Source organism: Pleurodeles waltl, chromosome 5, assembly GCF_031143425.1.
Source record: "Pleurodeles waltl isolate 20211129_DDA chromosome 5, aPleWal1.hap1.20221129, whole genome shotgun sequence".
Lineage (NCBI taxonomy): Eukaryota > Metazoa > Chordata > Amphibia > Caudata > Salamandridae > Pleurodeles > Pleurodeles waltl.
In genome coordinates this window covers 1,050,167,900-1,050,187,725 of record NC_090444.1, presented here as the reverse complement: position 1 = coordinate 1,050,187,725, position 19,826 = coordinate 1,050,167,900, and the positions used below count along the sequence as shown (strand labels likewise).

General features: G+C 45.5%; 1 protein-coding gene across 4 annotated transcripts in view; it reads left to right on the top strand.

Moving 5' to 3' along the window:
* UTRN (utrophin) overlaps positions 1–19,826 on the top strand; it is a 1,374,288-nt gene that overhangs the window by 554,503 nt on the left and 799,959 nt on the right. For all 4 annotated transcript variants that reach the window (XM_069235249.1, XM_069235248.1, XM_069235247.1 and 1 more), the window contains exons 41-43: positions 183–353; positions 14,083–14,274; positions 16,698–16,870. In XM_069235249.1, the coding sequence (XP_069091350.1) occupies positions 183–353; positions 14,083–14,274; positions 16,698–16,870 (536 nt within the window). The remainder of the gene's footprint in view (positions 1–182; positions 354–14,082; positions 14,275–16,697; positions 16,871–19,826) is intronic.

The following is a 19,826-nucleotide window of genomic DNA, read 5'->3' as shown; positions in this document are numbered from 1 at the left end:
GATTTTGCTCTCCTGGTCTGTTCATAACATGTTGTATAGTAATCAGAGACTTGACTGCATTTGCAAATAATTTTGAGATGTGCGGTGTGATCCTAGTTCAAAACCAGCATGAAGCATCAGATTTAAATAATGTTATTGTTGGAAACAGGCCAAAGAGGTTAATATTTGAATATATTTCACAGGAGATACTACAAGAGCTGGAACAACACCGGGATGATTTTGATTCTTTGCAGAAGAATAGTAGCAACATTTCCCAGCACAGTCCTCCCGGGGAAGCTGAACGAATTAGCCCTCACTGGACAGCCATTGAAAGCCAGTTTGTTTCTTATCAGCGAAGTCAGTATGACAGCTCGGTGAGTAATCCTGTATGACCATTGAGCGTTATGATTTCTGATATTGCAAGAACATCATCAACTACAAAACCAGCAATGATGTATGGTGGTAATTTTTAATACATAGATTACAATAAAACCTATCTATTAAAACGCCAGGCTCCAGTTCAGTCTGTTGGGGCTGCAGGCCATCTGCCTGCCGTTGAAGACCTTCCATCCATCCATCAATGGAAGGCCAATGCGGGTGCCCATGGACAACACTACTGCCATTTGGTAGGCAGTAGGAAGGGCTAAGTGGGATCATGGGTCTTGTGCCATTGTGGAGTTGCCTGGAGCACTTGGGATCTTCTGTTGCACCAACAGGGCAGAGTTCTCCATCGGAACCTGAGCAATCTTCACCTCATTTCATGGAAATTGAATGTTCATAGTTCGCTGTATTTGATACCCCGTAAGGTGGTGGATGTAATCCTCCCTGCCAGGCACCCCAATGCACAGCTGCTCATTGCATCTGCTGACTCTCAAAACTGTCTTCCTCATTCAAATTACTTCAGTTCGTTATGTGAATAAGCTCCAGGTCTTCCACACGCAGATGCCCTACATTATCTTTTTTCCAGAAAAACTGCTTTGGAGGCAAAGGGCAACTTTTTTTTGCCAAAAGCCGTGACTCATTTTTCTGTTGAACAATCCATCCCACTCCCGATGTTCTTTGGTTCACCTCACCCCTTGAAAAAGGAGGCGTGAATCCATTGGCTAGACCTCAAAATAGCCTTGAGCTGCTATGTTGATTGCACCAAAGACTATTGGGTGAACATTCAACTTTTTGTTAGGTTCTTGGGGACAAAGAAAGGTCAAGCAGTGCAGAGAAGGACTTTGTAAAGGTAGATAATCCTCTGTATTAAATCTGTGACGCATTGGTCAAGAAGCAGACTCCTGAATGCCTGAGGGCTCATTCCACCAAAGCTGTTACCACCGCGCAGTGGCATAACTTAAGCTCCCACAGCCCCCGTGGAGCAGGGGGACCTCTGAGCTCCAGGGTCCCCCTCAGTGAAAGTGGTAGGTGGTGGACCGTGGAGGAGGGGACATCTCCATGTACTTTGCTGGGAGGCTCCCTCAAGTTTCATTAAGCCACTGCGTTGGCACGCATAATGTCTGTCCAGGATAACTGTCAAGCTACTACATGGGCATCAGTGCTCACATACACAAAGCACTATTCCGTTGACAGTCAGCCTAATCAGTCCTACAGGACTTATTGATCTGAGTAATTCCACAGGCTGACTACCCTGGGAGATACTGATTTAGTATCTATTCATAAGGTGAGAAATTTACAGTTAGACTTATCTATCTGACGGATTAGTCATTTACCATCTGTAAATGTGTCTGGAGGATACTCTATTGATCTACAGATCCTCACTGCCCTGCCGCCACAACATTCAGAGGAATTGTGTTCTGTTTCATATAAAAATGTTCTGATTGAGGAATCTACACACTGATCATTCTCCTGATAGGCTTCATATCTAAGGTTGCGGAAAAAGCCTCTGAAAAAAACAGCTGTAAGCTCGCATGGGTGACACTTATATGTGACCCGCTCGTTACAGTGTCACACAGCACCATCTATCAGCACACAAGTGCACTGATTTTTTTTTAGTTTCCGGATCTAGGCTGGCACCAGGGAAAGAACATTCCCAAAGGTAAGTATCTTGTTCTTTGCCATCTAAAAAGTTTCTAAGTTGGAGATCTGCACACTGGTACCTCAAGTTGTTTATGCTTCATGGCAGAGGGTGTAGAGGGTGTAGAAGGAGTCAAGCAAGAACCGGACGTTGATGTGCAGGTCTGGCACCACTCCATCACTTCTATGGCAGAATAAGGTCATTGCACAGTCCTTAACCAGTGGTGGGAAAGAGCACTGCTATTAAAACCTCCAGATCCAGTCTGGCACCTGAAGACTATTCTAAAGGTGAGGAATCTGCAGTTAGATACTGCATCCCCCACAAAAAAGTATTGCCAAAGGTAAGTAACTTGTTCAAGACTTTTTCATAACTTTCTTTGTGAGTTGTACTGTAGTTATCATCGGTAATGAGCAGATTGCAAACACAAAAACTTGAAAAAAACTTGTTTTTACCAATTTCAATATAATTTTTTGGGGGGGTTTGCAAGGTATAAAGTATCTGTTGGAAGGAGGCAGTTGGGGTAATTGGAGTAAACCGTTGCATGATCTTTTCTTATCTGGATTACCAACATGGAATGTTTTTTTATGAGCTTTTCCAACATTATTATTCATTTAGGATGTTTACAAAAACCCATGTCAGTGCTTTGTAAGTCCTCTTCTAGAGACATATGGTGCATAATTCTGTAATTTAGTGGCAATATCTAGAAATGTCCCTAACTGTAAAAAACAAAAAACAAAGGTTGAGTGTTGACCCTGGTGGAGTTATGAGTCAATATAATATTGACCCTAAGCTTACAATACCCAAAGAGTTGACCTCAAGCACATATAATTCAGTTTCTGGATCAAGATTGCAGTTATTACTTTTACTGTACAAACAATGCTATAGGGTGTTACTGTTATGCACCATTGCACACATACAACTATTTGAGTGAAAGGCCAGTCAATGCCTCCATGAATCATACCAGTGACAGAATGAAAGCATACCCCTCTGCGCTACTTCAGTAGTCTGACATTTAGTTCTCAAGACAGCAGGTGTGAACCTAAAATGCTAGACATTGAATGCATTTTTTTTTCATTTTGAGATACCATTCCCTCACTGCATAATACATTGTTAGTTCATGAAACCTTCTATAAGTTTGCCAGTGAAACAACGTGGATAGAGAACACTTTCCTGCAGTATTCTCTACATTTTGCCAGGCTACATTTGCTGGTTGAATATTCTTCGAAATATAATGTCACATTATCTCATCTTTATTTTCTTCAGTGCTGCATATTTATTATCCGTATGCTTTCAACAGTCTTTTGCTTCAGAACTTCAAAAGAGAAGACCCTCAGTTTCTAAACACAATTTGCAGGCGTAAGCTTCTTTCTCTCCACTTATGCTAGGCTATCAATTGACAGACAATTCTCCAGTTGAGTCTTAAGGTGTACAGACCATTTCAAAATTTTGAACTGCCATAGGAAGTTCTCCCTAAGCAACGAGCATCCATATGCAGGTTCTGCCGCCCAAGAAACCTTAAGTCGGAGGATTGTTTTTCATGCTTGCTGTTCAAGCCCATTCAAACCAGAAACCTTAGTCCATCAAGAAGATTCCTGCGACCACGTTGGGCGTGTGCCAACATGGCTCGGGTATCAGAGTTAGGATAACAGAGAAGGGGTGTACCGTCCATGGAGGGGATTCTTTTCTCCAACAATGATGAAGACAGAGAGGCTCAGGGGGAATGCCGAGGTTCAGACCTCAAGGAAATTTCACCGGAGGTAGGGACTACCTTAGAGATCAAGGTCCTAAACTTACAGTGACCCCAGGCCTGAAAGCTCTCAGAGCCGTCAAAGGATTCGTATCATCACCACCACCTAAGATCCCAAAGCACAACTCTTTGAGTGAAACCATTGAGTTGTACAAAACCAAGCCCTCTGTGGCCAAAAATCGTGCAGTTGGACAAGCTCGAGGCACTTTCTATCTTGCCAGGCAGGAGAATAGCTCCGGTAAAGATTTGCCAAAGAGTGTTGCCTTGACTTCTGAGGACGCTCATACAAAGAGAGAAGGAAGGACAAGCATGCTCAAAAGAAAAGTCCCAGAGGTATATAAAAACCTCTGACATTGAAGTTGAGAGGAGGACGAGGGCATTGGAGGTTGGTATAGAGAACCTGATGAGGGAAAATAAAGCTTTCAAATACACAGGGTCTCTATAAGTGGGATCTGTTATAAGGTGTGTTGCTTTAAGATGTGCATTGTGCTCAGCTCGAACCCGGCTTGTGCCCTCCTGTGTGTAGTATGACTTCATCTCGAACCGATGAAGTCGGAGGAGACGTTGGGGCCTGCAGAATGAACTGTCGCAAGATTTCTTGCTTCCAATAAAGCATGAGAACCTTTGTACATTATATAATCTTCTCCTATCATTCAAAACATAGTTTGGTGACAAGATTTTCCAGGCTCCCATCGCCCGTAACAGGAAATCCTGATGACTGTGCTTCCGAACCCACCCTAAGGTAGGACCATACTGGGGCCAGTGCCTCTAACTGTGTTGCTGCTCTTGAAATTTGCTTTGCTGTGCCTGGAGTGCTGCGTGCTCACAGCTCACTCTGGTTTAGACTCCAGTTCATTAACCGGGCCTTAGTTAACCTCATTAAAGTAAGTCTAGCAGAGTGCGCCTCCTCAGATTCTACCAGCTCTCGTGCCTCCTCTGCGCTGCTGAACTCTGTGAACTGTTGAAGTTTATCACCATCTCAGTGCACATTTTGAGTGTGTGCGCGTCCTGCTGCAGACCTCACTCGGCCACCTTGCCCATATGGGGTTAAGGAGCTTAGGTAGAAGGAACCACAAGAGCAAAACCAACCACAGCAGAAGATAGAAGGGGGCATGGAAATAGGAGAAGGGGAATATCTTGTTACTCTTTCAGACTTGGAGGAAGTAGGCTTCCTCACAGACGAGGAAGAGCCAAGGTGGGAAGATGTTGAGGCAGCCTCTTCTCAGAAGGAGGTTGATGTAGATCCCTGGAGGCTGTCACCTCCATATGATATTTCTACATCGAATGGTGGTGATTAAAAGGACAGTTGAGTCTTTTGGACTGCAAATAGAGGTAGATAAAGAGGAAACCTGTTCCCTGCTAAAAATAAATGGGCACATTTTATTAGAAAAATCAGTTCCTTTCTATTCTTCCAGGCATAATACCACAAGGGAGAGATGTCTTCCACACTCACAAAACACCTGTCTGAGGGAGGATAAATGACTTCTTAACCAAATAGAAACCACTTACTGAGGACAATTGGTTGTGAAATATAATACAACATGGCTATTTTAGTGACTTTATACAGAAGCCTCCAACAAAACACGAGATATACCAAAATCATCAGTTGATAATGCTACAAAAAGAAGTGTAAGAGGTCCTGCGGAAGGATGACACAGAAATAGGGCCTCACAAGGCAAGCTATACAGGTGTGCTCTCTTTACTTTGTAGTTCTGAAGCAAGATATGACTGTGAGTGACTTATTCTAGATCTAAGGTTTGCAAACAGGTTTATAAAAACAACACTTTTCAAGGCATCATACTACTGCTAGCAAGGGGGAGACTACCTGGCAAGAGTGCCCTTGTTTTCACACCCCCAAACACCCTGCAAACAAAACAAAATCCTCAGATTTGTGATGGAAGATGTAGATTATTAGTTCAAGGTCTTACCCTTTGGCATAAAATCTGGACCTGGGTTCTTCACCAATACACTAGCAGTAGTAGCAGCACACCTTAGAAGACACACCATAGATAGACATCTACTATTCCATAGATAACTGGCAGATCAAGGAGACTACATTCAAGCAATGCCAGGGCTCCCTGGAGAGAATAATATCTCTGTTACACTAACTGGGGTTTTCAGTGAATTGGGAAAGTCACAAGGAAAAACATTTCTGGAGGCAGACCTGAGCACAACTACAGCAGTGGCCTACCCAACATCAAGAAAGGTGCAATTGATGCTAAGCTGGGCTTGCCCCTACCAGATTTCTCAAACTCTGACTGCAAGGACGGTAATGGAACTGTTGGTAATGACGGCATAATAAATTTACTTCATTCCAAACATAAGGCTAAATCTGAGACCTATTTAGGAGTAGTTAAACAGCCAATGGACATGAACAACAGGAAATTATAAGGATCTAGTGATTGCAACGGTCAAAACTAAGAAAATCACGTGGTGGAATGCAGAAAACATGCAAAAGTGGAGACCGTTCTTGGACCTCCTTCTGCAGAGCATCCTTATAACAAACACTTCCAACATAGGATGAGGAGCACATCTGGGCACCCTCAAAATAAGTGTCTTGTGGTTCACCCAAACACATCTGCTGCCAGGAACTGAAAATATTTTCCTAAAATTGAAGCCTTTTCACAACCAAGTGCAGAACAATAGAGCACAGTTACCTACAGACAGTAGAATTGTAATATACCTTCTTAACAAGCGGGAAGGAACCATATCTTACCCACTGATATATAGCTAGTGCAAGACACCTGGAGATATGCCACTACAAAGCACATTGCACTAACAGCAGCCCATCTCCCAGGAATAGAAAACACATGCAAGGACATGTAAACAGACAAACACGCTACAATTACCAGTGAAAATTAAGACCTGTTGCAGGCACAATCTTCTACCAGCAGGGGATGCCTCAAATAGATCTTATTGCAACATTAGGTTCAGGTTGCCAGACCTTCACATCCGGACATTACCACCCTCAATCTCTGGTGAATGCCTGTTGAACTGATACAGGATATTTACAAACTCTTTCACCACATTACCACTGATTCCTGAATTCAGAGCGTCCAATATGGCATTGATTTTAATATCTCCCAAGTGCCCTTGCCTGCCATAGTTCTCAAAGCAACAGTATGTAAAAATTCCCCTAAGGTAGTACAATTTAACAATAGAACAGAGGAGGGTGTTTCATCCAAACCTAGGGGAAGCTCAGCAGATGACTTGGTTCTTGAGATAGCTGAGGTTTGGAATTTACTCTCACCGAACGAAACACCATGCGTAATCAAAAACATGTAGACCTTCTACTAGAAGGTTCTATGCCAGCAAATAGAAAAGGTATCTAGTATAATGCCAAACTAAGAAACTTGAGGAGAGCTTTCATCAGGACACAGTGTTACTTAGGTACCTCGCCCACTGAACTAACTAATCTGTTATATGCTTCACTGAAGATACATTTATCAGCTCTAGCTGTTTATTTTTGAGGACTGCATAATAGGCAGATATTCTGTATATCACCAAGTAAATGGCTTATGGAAGGAGCATAAAGGCTCTTCTTTGCATGGGCAGTGCCCCCTTTCTCAGTGGAACCTTATTCTGCTATTAGCAGGAGTAATGAAGACATAATTTATTCCCACGCACAAAACCCCACTTAAACACCTCTCATTTAAGCTGGTTATTCTCACGGCCATCACATCGTTCTGAAGAGTAAGTGAGCTGCAGGCACTCACAGTTCAAGAGCAATACATAACCATACATAAGGATAAAGTGATCATGAGAATGCACCCTAAATTCTTGCCAAAGTTGGTTTCCCCTTTTCACATCACTTTATGTTTAACCTTACTTCCCTTTTTTACAGGGCGTCCAATACAGCTGAAAGGGCTTTACACTCCTTAGATATCAGAAGGGCAATATTGCACTACATGCAGGTTACTCATAATATCAGGAAGACCAACCATTTTTTGTAGGACACTCAACACAGGCCTTAGTTACAGCTGTAACTAAAAATGCTACTGCTAGATGAATTGTACTGGTCTTTGAATTGTGTTTTTCACTAGCCAAGAAAATGCTAGTATTGAGACAAAGAGCCCATTCTGCCAGGAAGAAAGGGCTACTGGTCAATGTTTTCATGCAAGGCATCTACAGTGCTGCCACATGGTCCTCAGAAAACACTTTTACAAATCACTGCTTTGTTTACATACAGTCACAGAAAGAAGTTGCAATAGACTGAGCAGTACTAAGAAATCTTTTCACATCTACTCCCTATTCCAAACCTTCGCCTCCCTAAGGGAAGTAATTTTGCTAAATAGTCTATGCAAAGCAGTCAAATGTAGAAGAGATTTCAGTCTGCAAAAGAAATCAGTTACTTACCCATAATTATGGTGTTTGATATAGATTTCTAGCTGCAGCTTCCTTACCTTTGAATCCTCTACAGGCGTCCGACTTGATCTGGCAGAATTTTGTGAGCAGTGCCCCTGCATGGCATTAGGTGGCATTAATCGGCACTGTGTCCATCATCAACATCGAACTCGAAAAATATGATGATCCGGTTCCTATATAGGTGCCAGCAAGCGTTGATCCGAATTGAGTTATCCCTTGGTCAATTTTTGACATGGCTTTTTTTTTTTTAGTGTTTGTTCGAGTGTTCTAGTCCTGGTGGGTCGAGGATATCCTCCTGAAAGACCAGCTTCAAGCCCTGTAAATCCTGGATTGAGGTAATGTCTGTACCGGATCCGCACCTCATGTGTCTTTGGTGCCTGGAGCGCGGCCATGACCCAAAGTTGTGCTCCGAGGGTCTGGATGCTTTGAGGGAGCAGTCCCTGAAGCTGATACCTGGCCGACACTCAACAGGTCCAGAGGAAGGTCCCAGGATCAGACGCAGAGTCCTCCATCATCGTCGTCCCTATCCAAGTCCTCGGGGTGATCGGTTAGGTCGAGGCATAGGAAGTCCAAGAAGTCAAAGTATTTTTTAACTTCTCCTTGTCTGTCGTTGACGCTGTGTGCCTCATTATGTAGAACCCGGGGCAACTCCACACCACCAAAGTTTGTGGGATCTGGAGTGACAAGCCCAATTCAGAGGTTTACAGGGCCATGCGCCTCATTTTTGGGTAACCCATCACAGATGGAGTGCCTTTGGGTCCATGGAGTTAGAGGGGCCCCCCTCGGGTTCAGCATTGGCAGTTTCAGCCTCGGTGCCGAGGGGTGCCCAGGGCTCCAGTCCTGGATCTGAACTGGAATTGGCTGTACCAGCCAGACTTTCCCTGATGTCAGTTCCGATGATCCCGGTGCAGTCTGCTCCCACGAGCTGCGCCATCTCCATCGTCATGCCCGACTCCAACACACAACCAAATGGGCATTGAACGATGCCAGCAGTAGCTTTGCCACCTAAATCGTATCCTGCACCCTTTTACTGTGGGTTAGGCCTCGGGATTAATCGGAGGAGTCGCTGGACCCTTTAATCTACCAGCCCCATGAACAAATGGACTGGTGTGGGTGAAGACTTGGGTGAGTCTAGCATACTGGATACTTCGCCAGATACCAGCATGCTTTCTCCCCCTACCATGGCTGCGGAGGAGGAAGCGTCTTATGCCGTGGTGGTGAGAAGTGGCCGAGGTCCTGGAACTTCATCTGCCTTCGGTGGCTGTCAAGACCAATCTCTTGATAGAGGTGCTGCAACCGGGAGTTTCCACCTCAGAACTCCTGCTCCCGTTTATGGAGGCACGCACTGATGTCCTTCTGGGTAAATGGTCCAAACCCACCACAGGGGTTCCTGTGAACAGGACGATTGCCCACCACCATCCACCTGCACCTGGAGACCCAAGTTTCCTGATGTAACACCCCACCCCTGAAAGCTTGGTGGTCCAAGCCTTTACCTCCCAGGGCGTGTTCCCTTCCTCTCGCCTGGACAATGAACCCAAAAGTTTGGACTCACTTGGGAAGATGTTTTCTTCTGCCAGCCTTGCATTGCGTTCTGTGAACACCACATGCCATTTGGCCCTTTATTCTCACACACTATGGGATACTGTTGCAGAAGTGCTGCCACAGGTCCCAGAGGAGGTCCGGGCTGTACTCTCTCAGGCTGTTGCTGATGGGAGAGATGCAGCAAAGTTCACAATCCATTGCGAGCTGGACACCAGCCACTCGCTAGGCAGAGCGGTTTAATCAACAGTGGCCCTGAGGCACCACTCCTGACTGACGATAGCTGTCTTTTCGGGGGGGATGTCCAATCTTCCTTGATGGACATGTCCTTTGATGGCACCCATCTCTTTGGAGGCAAGGCAAACTTGGTTCTCGAGCTCTTCACGGATTTGTGTGCTACGGCCTGGTCCTTAGGCCTCGCAGAAGCCCCACATCCTGCTCAGCCTGCATTTCGCCCCTTTTGTAGCTACGGAAAGGGCCCTAGCAACGTCCATTCCCAGCCAGCCACTGTGCCATGCATGCTGCCCAGCCTCTGTGTGTCTGAGGGCACGGCATCCACTGACTCTGTGGATCAAGTGGCCAGCGGTCTAGACAGTCCCCCGCCCCTGCAGCAGCTTCTAAACTTTCTTAGTCTGATTCTCTGCCAGGGACCAGTTGGGGGACACAATTGGCCATCACCTGCTCTGCTGGCAATCCATCACATCACAAGGGTAGGTTTTGCAGCTACTCCAAAGGGGCTACTCCCTCCCCTTCGAGACAACCCCTCCAACCATGCCACCATTGTCCGATCAGATGACGGAGACTCATTTGTCCCTTCTGCGTGAGTAATTTACGGTTCTATTGGCCAAGGGAGCCATAAAGAGAGGGTACCCGCCAGAAGTATCTATCCTAGACCTTGGGTCCCTCAATCTCTTTCTCAAGAAGAAGTTCAAGATGCTCACTTTGGCTCAGGTTTTATCTGCCATGGACCCGGGAGACTGGATGGTCGCGTTGGACATGCAGGAAGCTTATTTTTATATCCCCATCCTGCCTGCCCACAGACTTGCGGATCACAGTAGGCCATGAGCACTTTTAACTCACGTGTTCCCCTCTAGTCTTACCAGCACCCTTGGTGTTAACCAAAGTGATGGCAGTGGTTGTAACCCATCTGTGGAGATCATGGGTTACAGTCTTCCCCTATCTCAACGACTGGCCGTTGAAGGCGGACTCCCCTCAGGGTGTCGACTCCCAACTATGGCGGTCCTCCTGCTTTCTCTGGGGTTCACTATAAGTGTGCCAAAGTCGCACCTGACTCCCTCTCAGATGCTCCCTTTAATCTGAGCTTTTCTGGTCACAGTGCAGTTTCGGGCTTATCCTCCCGAGCAGCGAGTCGAGGATATTAAGGCTATGATACCGATATTTCAGTCTCTATCCTGGATTTTCTTGACAGTGACTCTGAGGCTGCTGTGCCTCATGGTCTACTGCATCCTGCTGGTGAAACTCGCAAGATGGCATATGCAGGCTGTGCAGTGGGGCCTGAAGTTCCAGTGGGTGCAATATCGGGGGAATCTCTCCAACAAGGTCCATATCTCAGAGGAACTGCAAACGATCTGCAGTGGTGATTAATGAACAGCAATTGGATCAGAGGCAGATCCCTCTCCCTTCCTCAACCAGATCTGACAATAGTGGCAGATGCATCACTTTTGGGATGAGATGGCCTTCTGGGAGAGGTTTAGAACAGAGGCTTCTGGTCTTCGGCAGAATCCTGATCGACATCAACCTGTTGGACCTCCGTGTGATCTGGCTAGCATTGAAAGCATTTCTTCCCTCTCTAAGGTGTGAAGGTGCAGGTGTTTATGGACAATACCACCGCCATGTGGTACTGCAACAAGCAGGGTGGGGTGGGATTTTGGACCAATTGTCATGAGGCTCTGCGCTTCTGGACGTGGCTGGAACAGCAGGGCTTATCCCTACTAGTTCAACATCTGGTGGGATCTCTGCAGAGCAGACAAACTCCGATGAAAATGCCTAGCATTTATTAGGTTGCCTGGCCAACCTTCTTTGTTTATGTACTTCTAGGTTCCTGAAAGATCTTACACAGCTCTTTCCTCCATCCCCTTTTTATTATTCCTCAAAGGGATCTGAATTTGGTTTTGACATTGCTGGTGTGCGCTTCATTCAAGCCTTTCCACAATTGTCCTCTCAAGTTTCTCACTCTGAAAACAGACTCCCTTATGACCACTACATCTGCCCGCATGGTTAGTGACCTGCGGGCATTGGCATCTAAGCTGCCCTACCTTTCTATCTATTCTGATAAAGTGGTGCTTTGCACTATGGCCTCTTTTCTGCCAAAAGTGATTACAACCTTTCATGTAGGTCATTTCTTCACCTTGCCTAGTTTTTACGCACCCCCACCAAATTCTAAGGAAGAGGAGACACCCCACCACCTAGACCCTCTGGTTGGTGTTATACCTTGATCGTAGAAGAGTTCTGGGTGGAGAACCAACTCTTTGCAGGTTATATGGGTGCGAAGAAAGGTCTGGCAGTGCAGAAGTGGACCATCTCAGATGGCTCTTACTCTGTATTAAGATCTGCTACGCAATGGCCAAAAAACAGGGATCTCAGGGTTTGCATGCTCATTCTACCCAAGCTAAGGCTGTGACCACTGCATTAGCACGTGGAGTTGCACTCCTAGACATCTGTCAGGCGGCAACTCTGGCATCTCTGCACGTGCTTACCAAACACTACTGCCTGGACAGTCAAGTCTGTAGCGACGGGTACTTTGCCCATTCCGCCCTGCAGGACTTTCTAGTATGAACTTAGGGCCAGATATAGGAACCGGTTTGCATGTCGCCAAACGCAGTTTGCGCCATGCAAAACGGCCATCGCAATGCTGATTCACATTTTGCGAGTCGGTACCGACTCGCAAAATGTGAATCCGACTCGCAAATAGGAAGGGGTGTTCCCTTCCTATTTGGGACTCGCACCGCGATGCAGAATTGCTTTGTGACCACGAAAACGGTCGCAAACCAATTCGCAGTTAACACCCACTTGAAGTGGGTGGTAACTCATTCGCAAACGGGAAGGGGTCCCCATGGGACCCCTTCCCCTTTGTGAATGTCACTAAAAATAATTTTTCAGAGCAGGCAGTGGTCCAATGGACCACTGCCTACTCTGAAAAAATGAAACCAAATGGTTTCTTTATTTTTTTGTATTGCAACTCGTTTTCCTTTAAGGAAAACGGGCTGCAATTCAAAAAAAAAAAAAAACTGCTTTATTAAAAAAGCAGTCACAGACATGGAGGTCTGCTGTCTTCAGCAGGCCACCATCCCTGTGAATGCATGGACTCGCTATGGGGTCGCAAAATGCGACCCACCTCATTAATATTCATGAGGTGGGTCTTTGCGACCCCATAGCGAGTCGCAGGTGTCTGAGACACCTTTCTGCACACAATTATGCGAGTTGCAAATTGCGAGTTGGTCTGATTTGCAATTTGCAACTCGCTAAATTTTCTTTTGCTACATCTGGCCCCTAGTTTGCAGACCCTCCTCCGGGGAGGTATTGCTTGGGTATCCATTCAAAAGTAAGGCATCTGCAGCTAGACGTCTCTATCAGATAAAAGACTTACTTGCCTTTAGTAATGCCTTATGTAGTAGAGACAAAATCCAGCAACAGACTCCTTACCGACCCATCCTTCCTGTGCTACGAACTGATTTCTGGGGGCAGGGAATCCCCTTTCAATGCCTTAGTTTTGATGCACCCGTAGTCAGTTTTTTATGGCTCTGTGCTTTTGGCATGAAAAGTTGTGAAAAGAAACAGATGTCAGCGCGCTGGCGTGGCCCCTATATAGGAACCGCCATATCATATCCGGCTCGGACGACGACTGACACAGAGCTGAACAATGCCACCTAATGGTGCGTAGGGGCACTGCTCACGAAAATCTTCTGGATCCAGTGTGACGCCTGGGGAGAATTCAAAGATAAGGAACATGCAGCTAGATAGTGTCTCTAACGGATAAGGTGTAACCGAAGGTAAGTAACTTGTTGTTTGCTGCTTGATGCTGTTCCAGATTCACATGCAATCCTTGGATCTCAAATTAAAGGAGGTTTGTGGAGACAGGGAAAAAAAGAATCCATTATGGTGGGCATGCAGAGGGTCATTGTCGTCTTGTGGTCGGTGCCATAGTATGACTCCACCTATGTCGACACCCAATTAAAATACAAACGTTTAGCACCAGGGACACTTCTTTGACATAACCACTTGAAGGCAGAATTGGGCAAAGCACGTGAAGTTAGAAGAACTTTAATTTGAAAAATCATGATTTCAGGTAAGTAACTGGTTGCTTTTGTTGCAATATATACTCTCCAAGGTTTGGGAAATGGACGGATGATTTAACATATCTTCCCAAAGGAGAATTCCTCAGCTATCTTGTTGATCTTATTTTTTCTTTTAGCCTACAAGCGTTCGGAAGAGGGGCACTGGAGGGTATGCACCTGGAGCTGGATCATCACTCTTTCCTTCCAGCTACCTAGTGCAGATCAACAAAATTTTACTTGCTATGGCTGATGTGGAGTTATTGCTCAGTGCTCCTGAGCTCAGCAGTGGTGTCTATGAAGACTTTTCTACCCAGGAAGATTCCTTGAAGGTAAATTATATTTTTAGATAGCAGTCAAAACACATCATGATAAAATTCTCCAGAACACTTATCTGCCAAATTGGCAAATAAAAAGGGTATATTATCTCGAATTTGACTACTTGAAATTAGGACCGTTATTGTCAAAAGCTGGGGTTCTGGCAGGTCCAAGAAACTGAAAAAGGTTGTTTGTCTTCTTTCCACCAAAAGAGTTTTATATGCTGCATCTATGGTGCTAAGTAATTATGTTGATTTTTGCTGTATGAATCAAAATGTAGAAAAAGGTAACAAAGGGAGAATGATCAACTATTTCATAATGCACAATGTTAAACAGAGTGTTGGTTAATGATGTAACAAGGCCACAGATGGTACAGAGAATGTCTGAAATATGGGAGAGGTTGAATGTCACTGTGTACAGTTGCTCTTTTCAAGCATAATTTCTCTTTTGCTAGGTGAAGTGTATATACTTATGTGGGCAGAGGAAGTTCCAGGATTATCAAGATTATTCTGAGCCCTAAAGTAAACCACTCATACACTCTTGGTTGCAATCTAAAAATAAATGTATAATGTTCATTTGGTCCGATAGGAATAGAGGGTAGCCCTAATAGAGATGTTTCTGGTGAAAAAGGAAATTTAAAATTATAAAGTATAGAGAGTAAGCACTTGTTCCATACGTATATGTTAACTGGGTGTCCTCAGTTAGCTAGAGCATCTATTTCAGGTGCAGAATCTTTTCCCCAGTTGAGCCAGTGTAAGGCTCCGATCCCCTGGCATTGGGTCTCTGTCACATGATCCAGTATATCCTGACATTCTCTTATTTGTTGACAATAGTCCGCAAACCCAATGCATGGTTAAAGAGATAAAAGAAAAGAAATACAAAAGATTGAAGAACTGGGTTCGTGAAAGCACAGACGAGACTGTACTTCCTAAGTGGCAAGGCTATGTCCAGACGTGGGCCCCTAGCTCACTGTGCCACCTGCCTGATGAGCTGTAATCAGGGTAAAACCGGTCTTGGGTTGCTTGTATTCCAGTTCCAGCTGGACTGTTCCTGTTGAAAGAGGGTCAAGACTGATTTACATATGGCTGGGTCTGCATTGAGGTTGCATGGTGAGCAAAAGAATGATGAGTTGGGATGCCACCCCAAGATATCAAAATTGGTTAGACAAATTGCAAATATTCCTCCCATCACCTTTTGTGTATTTGATGTAACACCCTCAGTGGCAAGTGTGTGTTCAGACGTAGATTCCTTGCTCACAGTGCCACTGGAACGGAGCTATACCCAGATGATAAGCCCTAATCAGGATGAAACTGGTCTTGGGTTGCTTATGTTCCAGTTCATGGAGTAAAAATGCAAAAAGAACAGATGATGGATGGAATGCTGAACAATGCAAACATTTACTACAGTCAAAAAGATCTGGGGTTAATCCATCGTTTTTTTTGCTCACCACGCCACCCCAGTTTGGACCCAGCCATATGCAAATCAGTCTTGACCCTGTTCCTCATGGGAACAGTCCAGATTGAACTGCCAAGCCAGGTCCACCCTGGACCGGAATCAAGCGTCCTAGGACCAGTTTCAGGGTATCACCCTTCATCGGCTAGGCTAGCTTGAATCCAGTGAGGCACTGGACCCACGTCTGGTCATACCCTTCCCACTTAGGGCGACAAATGCAAATAGAACAGATGATGGACGGAATGCTGAACAGTTCATGGAGGACCTGGCCTTGCAGTTTGGGATGGACTGTTCCTTTCGGAGCAGGTTCAAGACTGATTTGCCCATGGCTAGGTCCAAACTGGGGTGGCTTGGTGAGGAAAAGAGCAGTGGTTTGGGATGCTACACCAAACTATCGCCTGTGGCTAGACAACACGCAATCATTCTTCCCATCACCTTTTGTGTGTTTGGTGTACATTGATATTTAACAGGTGGTTTAGTATGCTAACTGCTTCTCCACGTGTTGTAGATGTAAGTATGACTTGGAATCACTCCATGTGAGTGATGTTACTGCATTTGAGACTGAGGATTAGGCGAAGTAATGACATGTATATATCTATCTGATTAGACTTGTGCATGTTTCAGGCTTTTAGCAGTGGAAACCTTGTCAAGGTGGTGAGGATTTTGTCCCAGGTTTTGTGAAAGAGCATACCATTCCAAATTACCTCTGTAAAGCATCAGTGGTTTTCCAGAGTCTGATCATAGCACATGGGTCTATTTGTTAAAGTTCAGTGTAAGGGTTTAATACAAAAAGTTGTTTGTACTCTTTGATTCAATAAAGGATGAAAAACATGTATAATTGCCTGTCTGTTTAGTTTTCTTGCTGCCTCCTCTCTACCCAGTTCATCACAAAGATGTATTATTTTAGTTTCATTGTGGTGTTTTTCACAGTCTTTTTTTGTACTAGAGGGTAGTTTTTGAAGATCCTGTCTCACTCTGCTTGCAGAATATTAAAGACCAGCTGGAGAAACTTGGGGAGCAGATTGCAGTGATACATGAAAAGCAGCCTGATGTTATACTGGAGGCATCTGGCCCGGAAGCTGTACAAATTGGAGATGCTCTGACCCAGCTGAATGTAGAATGGGATAAGATTAACCGGATGTATAATGACCGTAAGAGGTATTCCCCCTTTGTTTTCTTTCACTAGGCTATGATGATCGAGTCTGAATTGGCAAGTGGATTTTTGATGGATAGAGAACCTATGTGTTCGATGGCATATGTTGCTGCAGATACACATGTTGAGCACAGTCCGCTGCCTGGTGTTGGGCTCGGAGTATTACAAGTTGTTTTTCTTCGAAGAAGTCTTTTTTGGTCACGGGACCGAAGGACTCCTCCCTCTTCGGCTCCATTGCGCATGGCCGTCGACTCCATCTTAAATTGTTTTTTTCCGCTGTCGGGTTCGGACGTGTTCCTTTTCGCTCCGTGTTTCGGTTCGGAAAGTTAGTCAGAATCTCGGAAGAAAGCCTCGGTATTGTTCCGTTCGGTATCGGGATAGTTAGGTACATCGACACCGATCATCGGAAGACTTTGGGGTAGCTTCGATCCCCCATCGGGGCCTGGTCGGCCCGACCGCGTGTGACGCCGAAGCCGATGGAACGGACCCCGTTCCGTTTCTGCCCAAAATGTCACAGTAAGTATCCTTATACAGATCAGCACTTGGTCTGTAACTTGTGCTTGTCCCCCGAGCACAAGGAGGATACCTGTGAGGCCTGTCGAGCCTTCCGGTCCAGAAAAACACTCCGGGACCGAAGAGCCAGGCGTCTACAAATGGCGTCCACGCCGACAAAACAACGTTTCGACGACGAAGAGGAAACATTCTCGGTTCCGGACTCAGAATCCGGAGACTCCGACGTCGAACAACAACAACAAACAGTGAGTAAGACGTCGAAAATAAAGACCATCGAAAAAACAAAAGCCCAGGGGATGCCACTGCCAACAGGCCATGGCTCGACCCATAAAACCGGCGACCCGTCGAAGGCGCCGAAAAAGGGCACGCCCATAGCGAAGACACCCGACTCCGGTCGAGGGACCGCCATGGAGCAACCTCAGAGCCGAGATAGCGGCTCCGAGAAGCAAAAACAAGATGCCGGCACCGAAAAACATCGGCACCGAGACACACTGCCGAAAGCCACAAAAATTCAGTCGGTACCGAAGCCGAAAAAAGATTCTCTCTCGGCGCCGAAAAGTTCCACACCTCCTTCCTACACAGAGGAACAAGGAATAAGTGGCCAGATGCACAGATTTGGACAAGAGCTCCAAAGTGTAGAATCAGACTACACACAAAAGAGACTGTACATCCAACAAGACACAGGGAAGATATCAACCCTTCCCCCAATAATGAGAAAAAGAAGGATCGGATTTCTCAAGGATGACGCACAACCACAAGCCAAAGTGGTTAAAAAAGTCACGCCTCCGCCCTCTCCACCACAACAGGCATCGCCGGCACAAACTCCGCCACAAATGCACTCACCAGCGCAAACTACTATAAGTCAAGATAATCAGGATCAAGACGCTTGGGACTTATACGACACCCCAGTGCCGGACAATGATCCCGATTCATACCCCACAAAGCCGTCACCGCTAGAGGACAGTACCTCATACTCGCAACTGGTGGCTAGGGCAGCAGAATTCCACAATGTCCAACTGCATTCCGATCCTATAGAGGATGATTTTTTATTTAACACCCTCTCGGCTACACATAGCCAATATCAATGTCTCCCAATGCTACCATGGATGTTACGGCACGCAAAACAAATTTTTGAAGAGCCCGTAAAATCAAGAGCCATCACCCCAAGGGTGGATAAGAAATATAAACCACCACCCACAGACCCAGTGTTTATTACTTCGCAGTTACCACCTGACTCCGTAGTAGTAGGGGCAGCTCGCAAAAGAGCAAATTCCCATACATCTGGCGACGCCCCACCTCCGGACAAAGAAAGCCGAAAATTTGATGCGGCAGGAAAAAGAGTCGCATCACAGGCAGCCAACCAATGGCGCATCGCAAATTCTCAAGCGCTGCTAGCCCGATATGACCGCGCACACTGGGATGAGATGCAACTTCTCATAGACCATCTTCCCCAGGAATACCAAAAAAGGGCGCAGCAAATAGTTGAAGAGGGACAAACGATCTCGAACAATCAAATCCGCTCTTCAATGGACGCAGCCGATACTGCAGCAAGAACAGTCAACACTGCTGTCACCATAAGGAGACACGCATGGCTCCGCACTTCAGGGTTCAAACCTGAAATCCAGCAGGCTGTCCTTAATATGCCCTTCAACGAAAAACAACTTTTTGGCCTTGAAGTGGACACAGCCATTGAAAAACTTAAAAAGGACACAGACACGGCCAAAGCCATGGGCGCACTCTACTCCCCGCAGAGCAGAGGCTCTTTTAGAAAAACTCCATTTAGAGGGGGGTTTCGTGGCCAACCCACAGACACCACCAGCCAACAAACAAGAACCACACCCTATCAGGGTTCATTCCAAAGGGGAGGTTTCAGGGGATATAGAGGGGGTCAATTCCCAAGGAGTAGGGGAAAATTCCAAACTCCAAAAACACCTCCACCTAAACAGTGACTTTCAAGTCACACAACCCCTTCACTCAACACCAGTGGGGGGAAGACTAAGCCAATTCTACCAATCTTGGCAGCAGATTACAACAGACAATTGGGTACTAGCAATAATGCAACATGGCTATTGCATAGAATTCCACAAATTCCCACCAAACATCCCTCCAAAAACACGCAAAATGTCACTACAACATTTAGAACTTTTAGGACTAGAAGTTCAAGCACTACTGCAAAAGGATGCAATAGAATTAGTACCAGTACAACAAAAAAACACAGGAGTTTACTCCCTGTACTTTCTAATTCCAAAAAAAGACAAAACATTAAGACCAATATTAGATCTCAGGACACTAAATACCTACATCATATCGGACCACTTTCACATGGTCACACTACAAGACATCATTCCACTGCTCAAACAGCAAGATTACATGACCACATTAGACCTAAAAGATGCGTACTTTCATATACCGATACATCCTTCTCACAGAAAGTACCTAAGGTTCGTA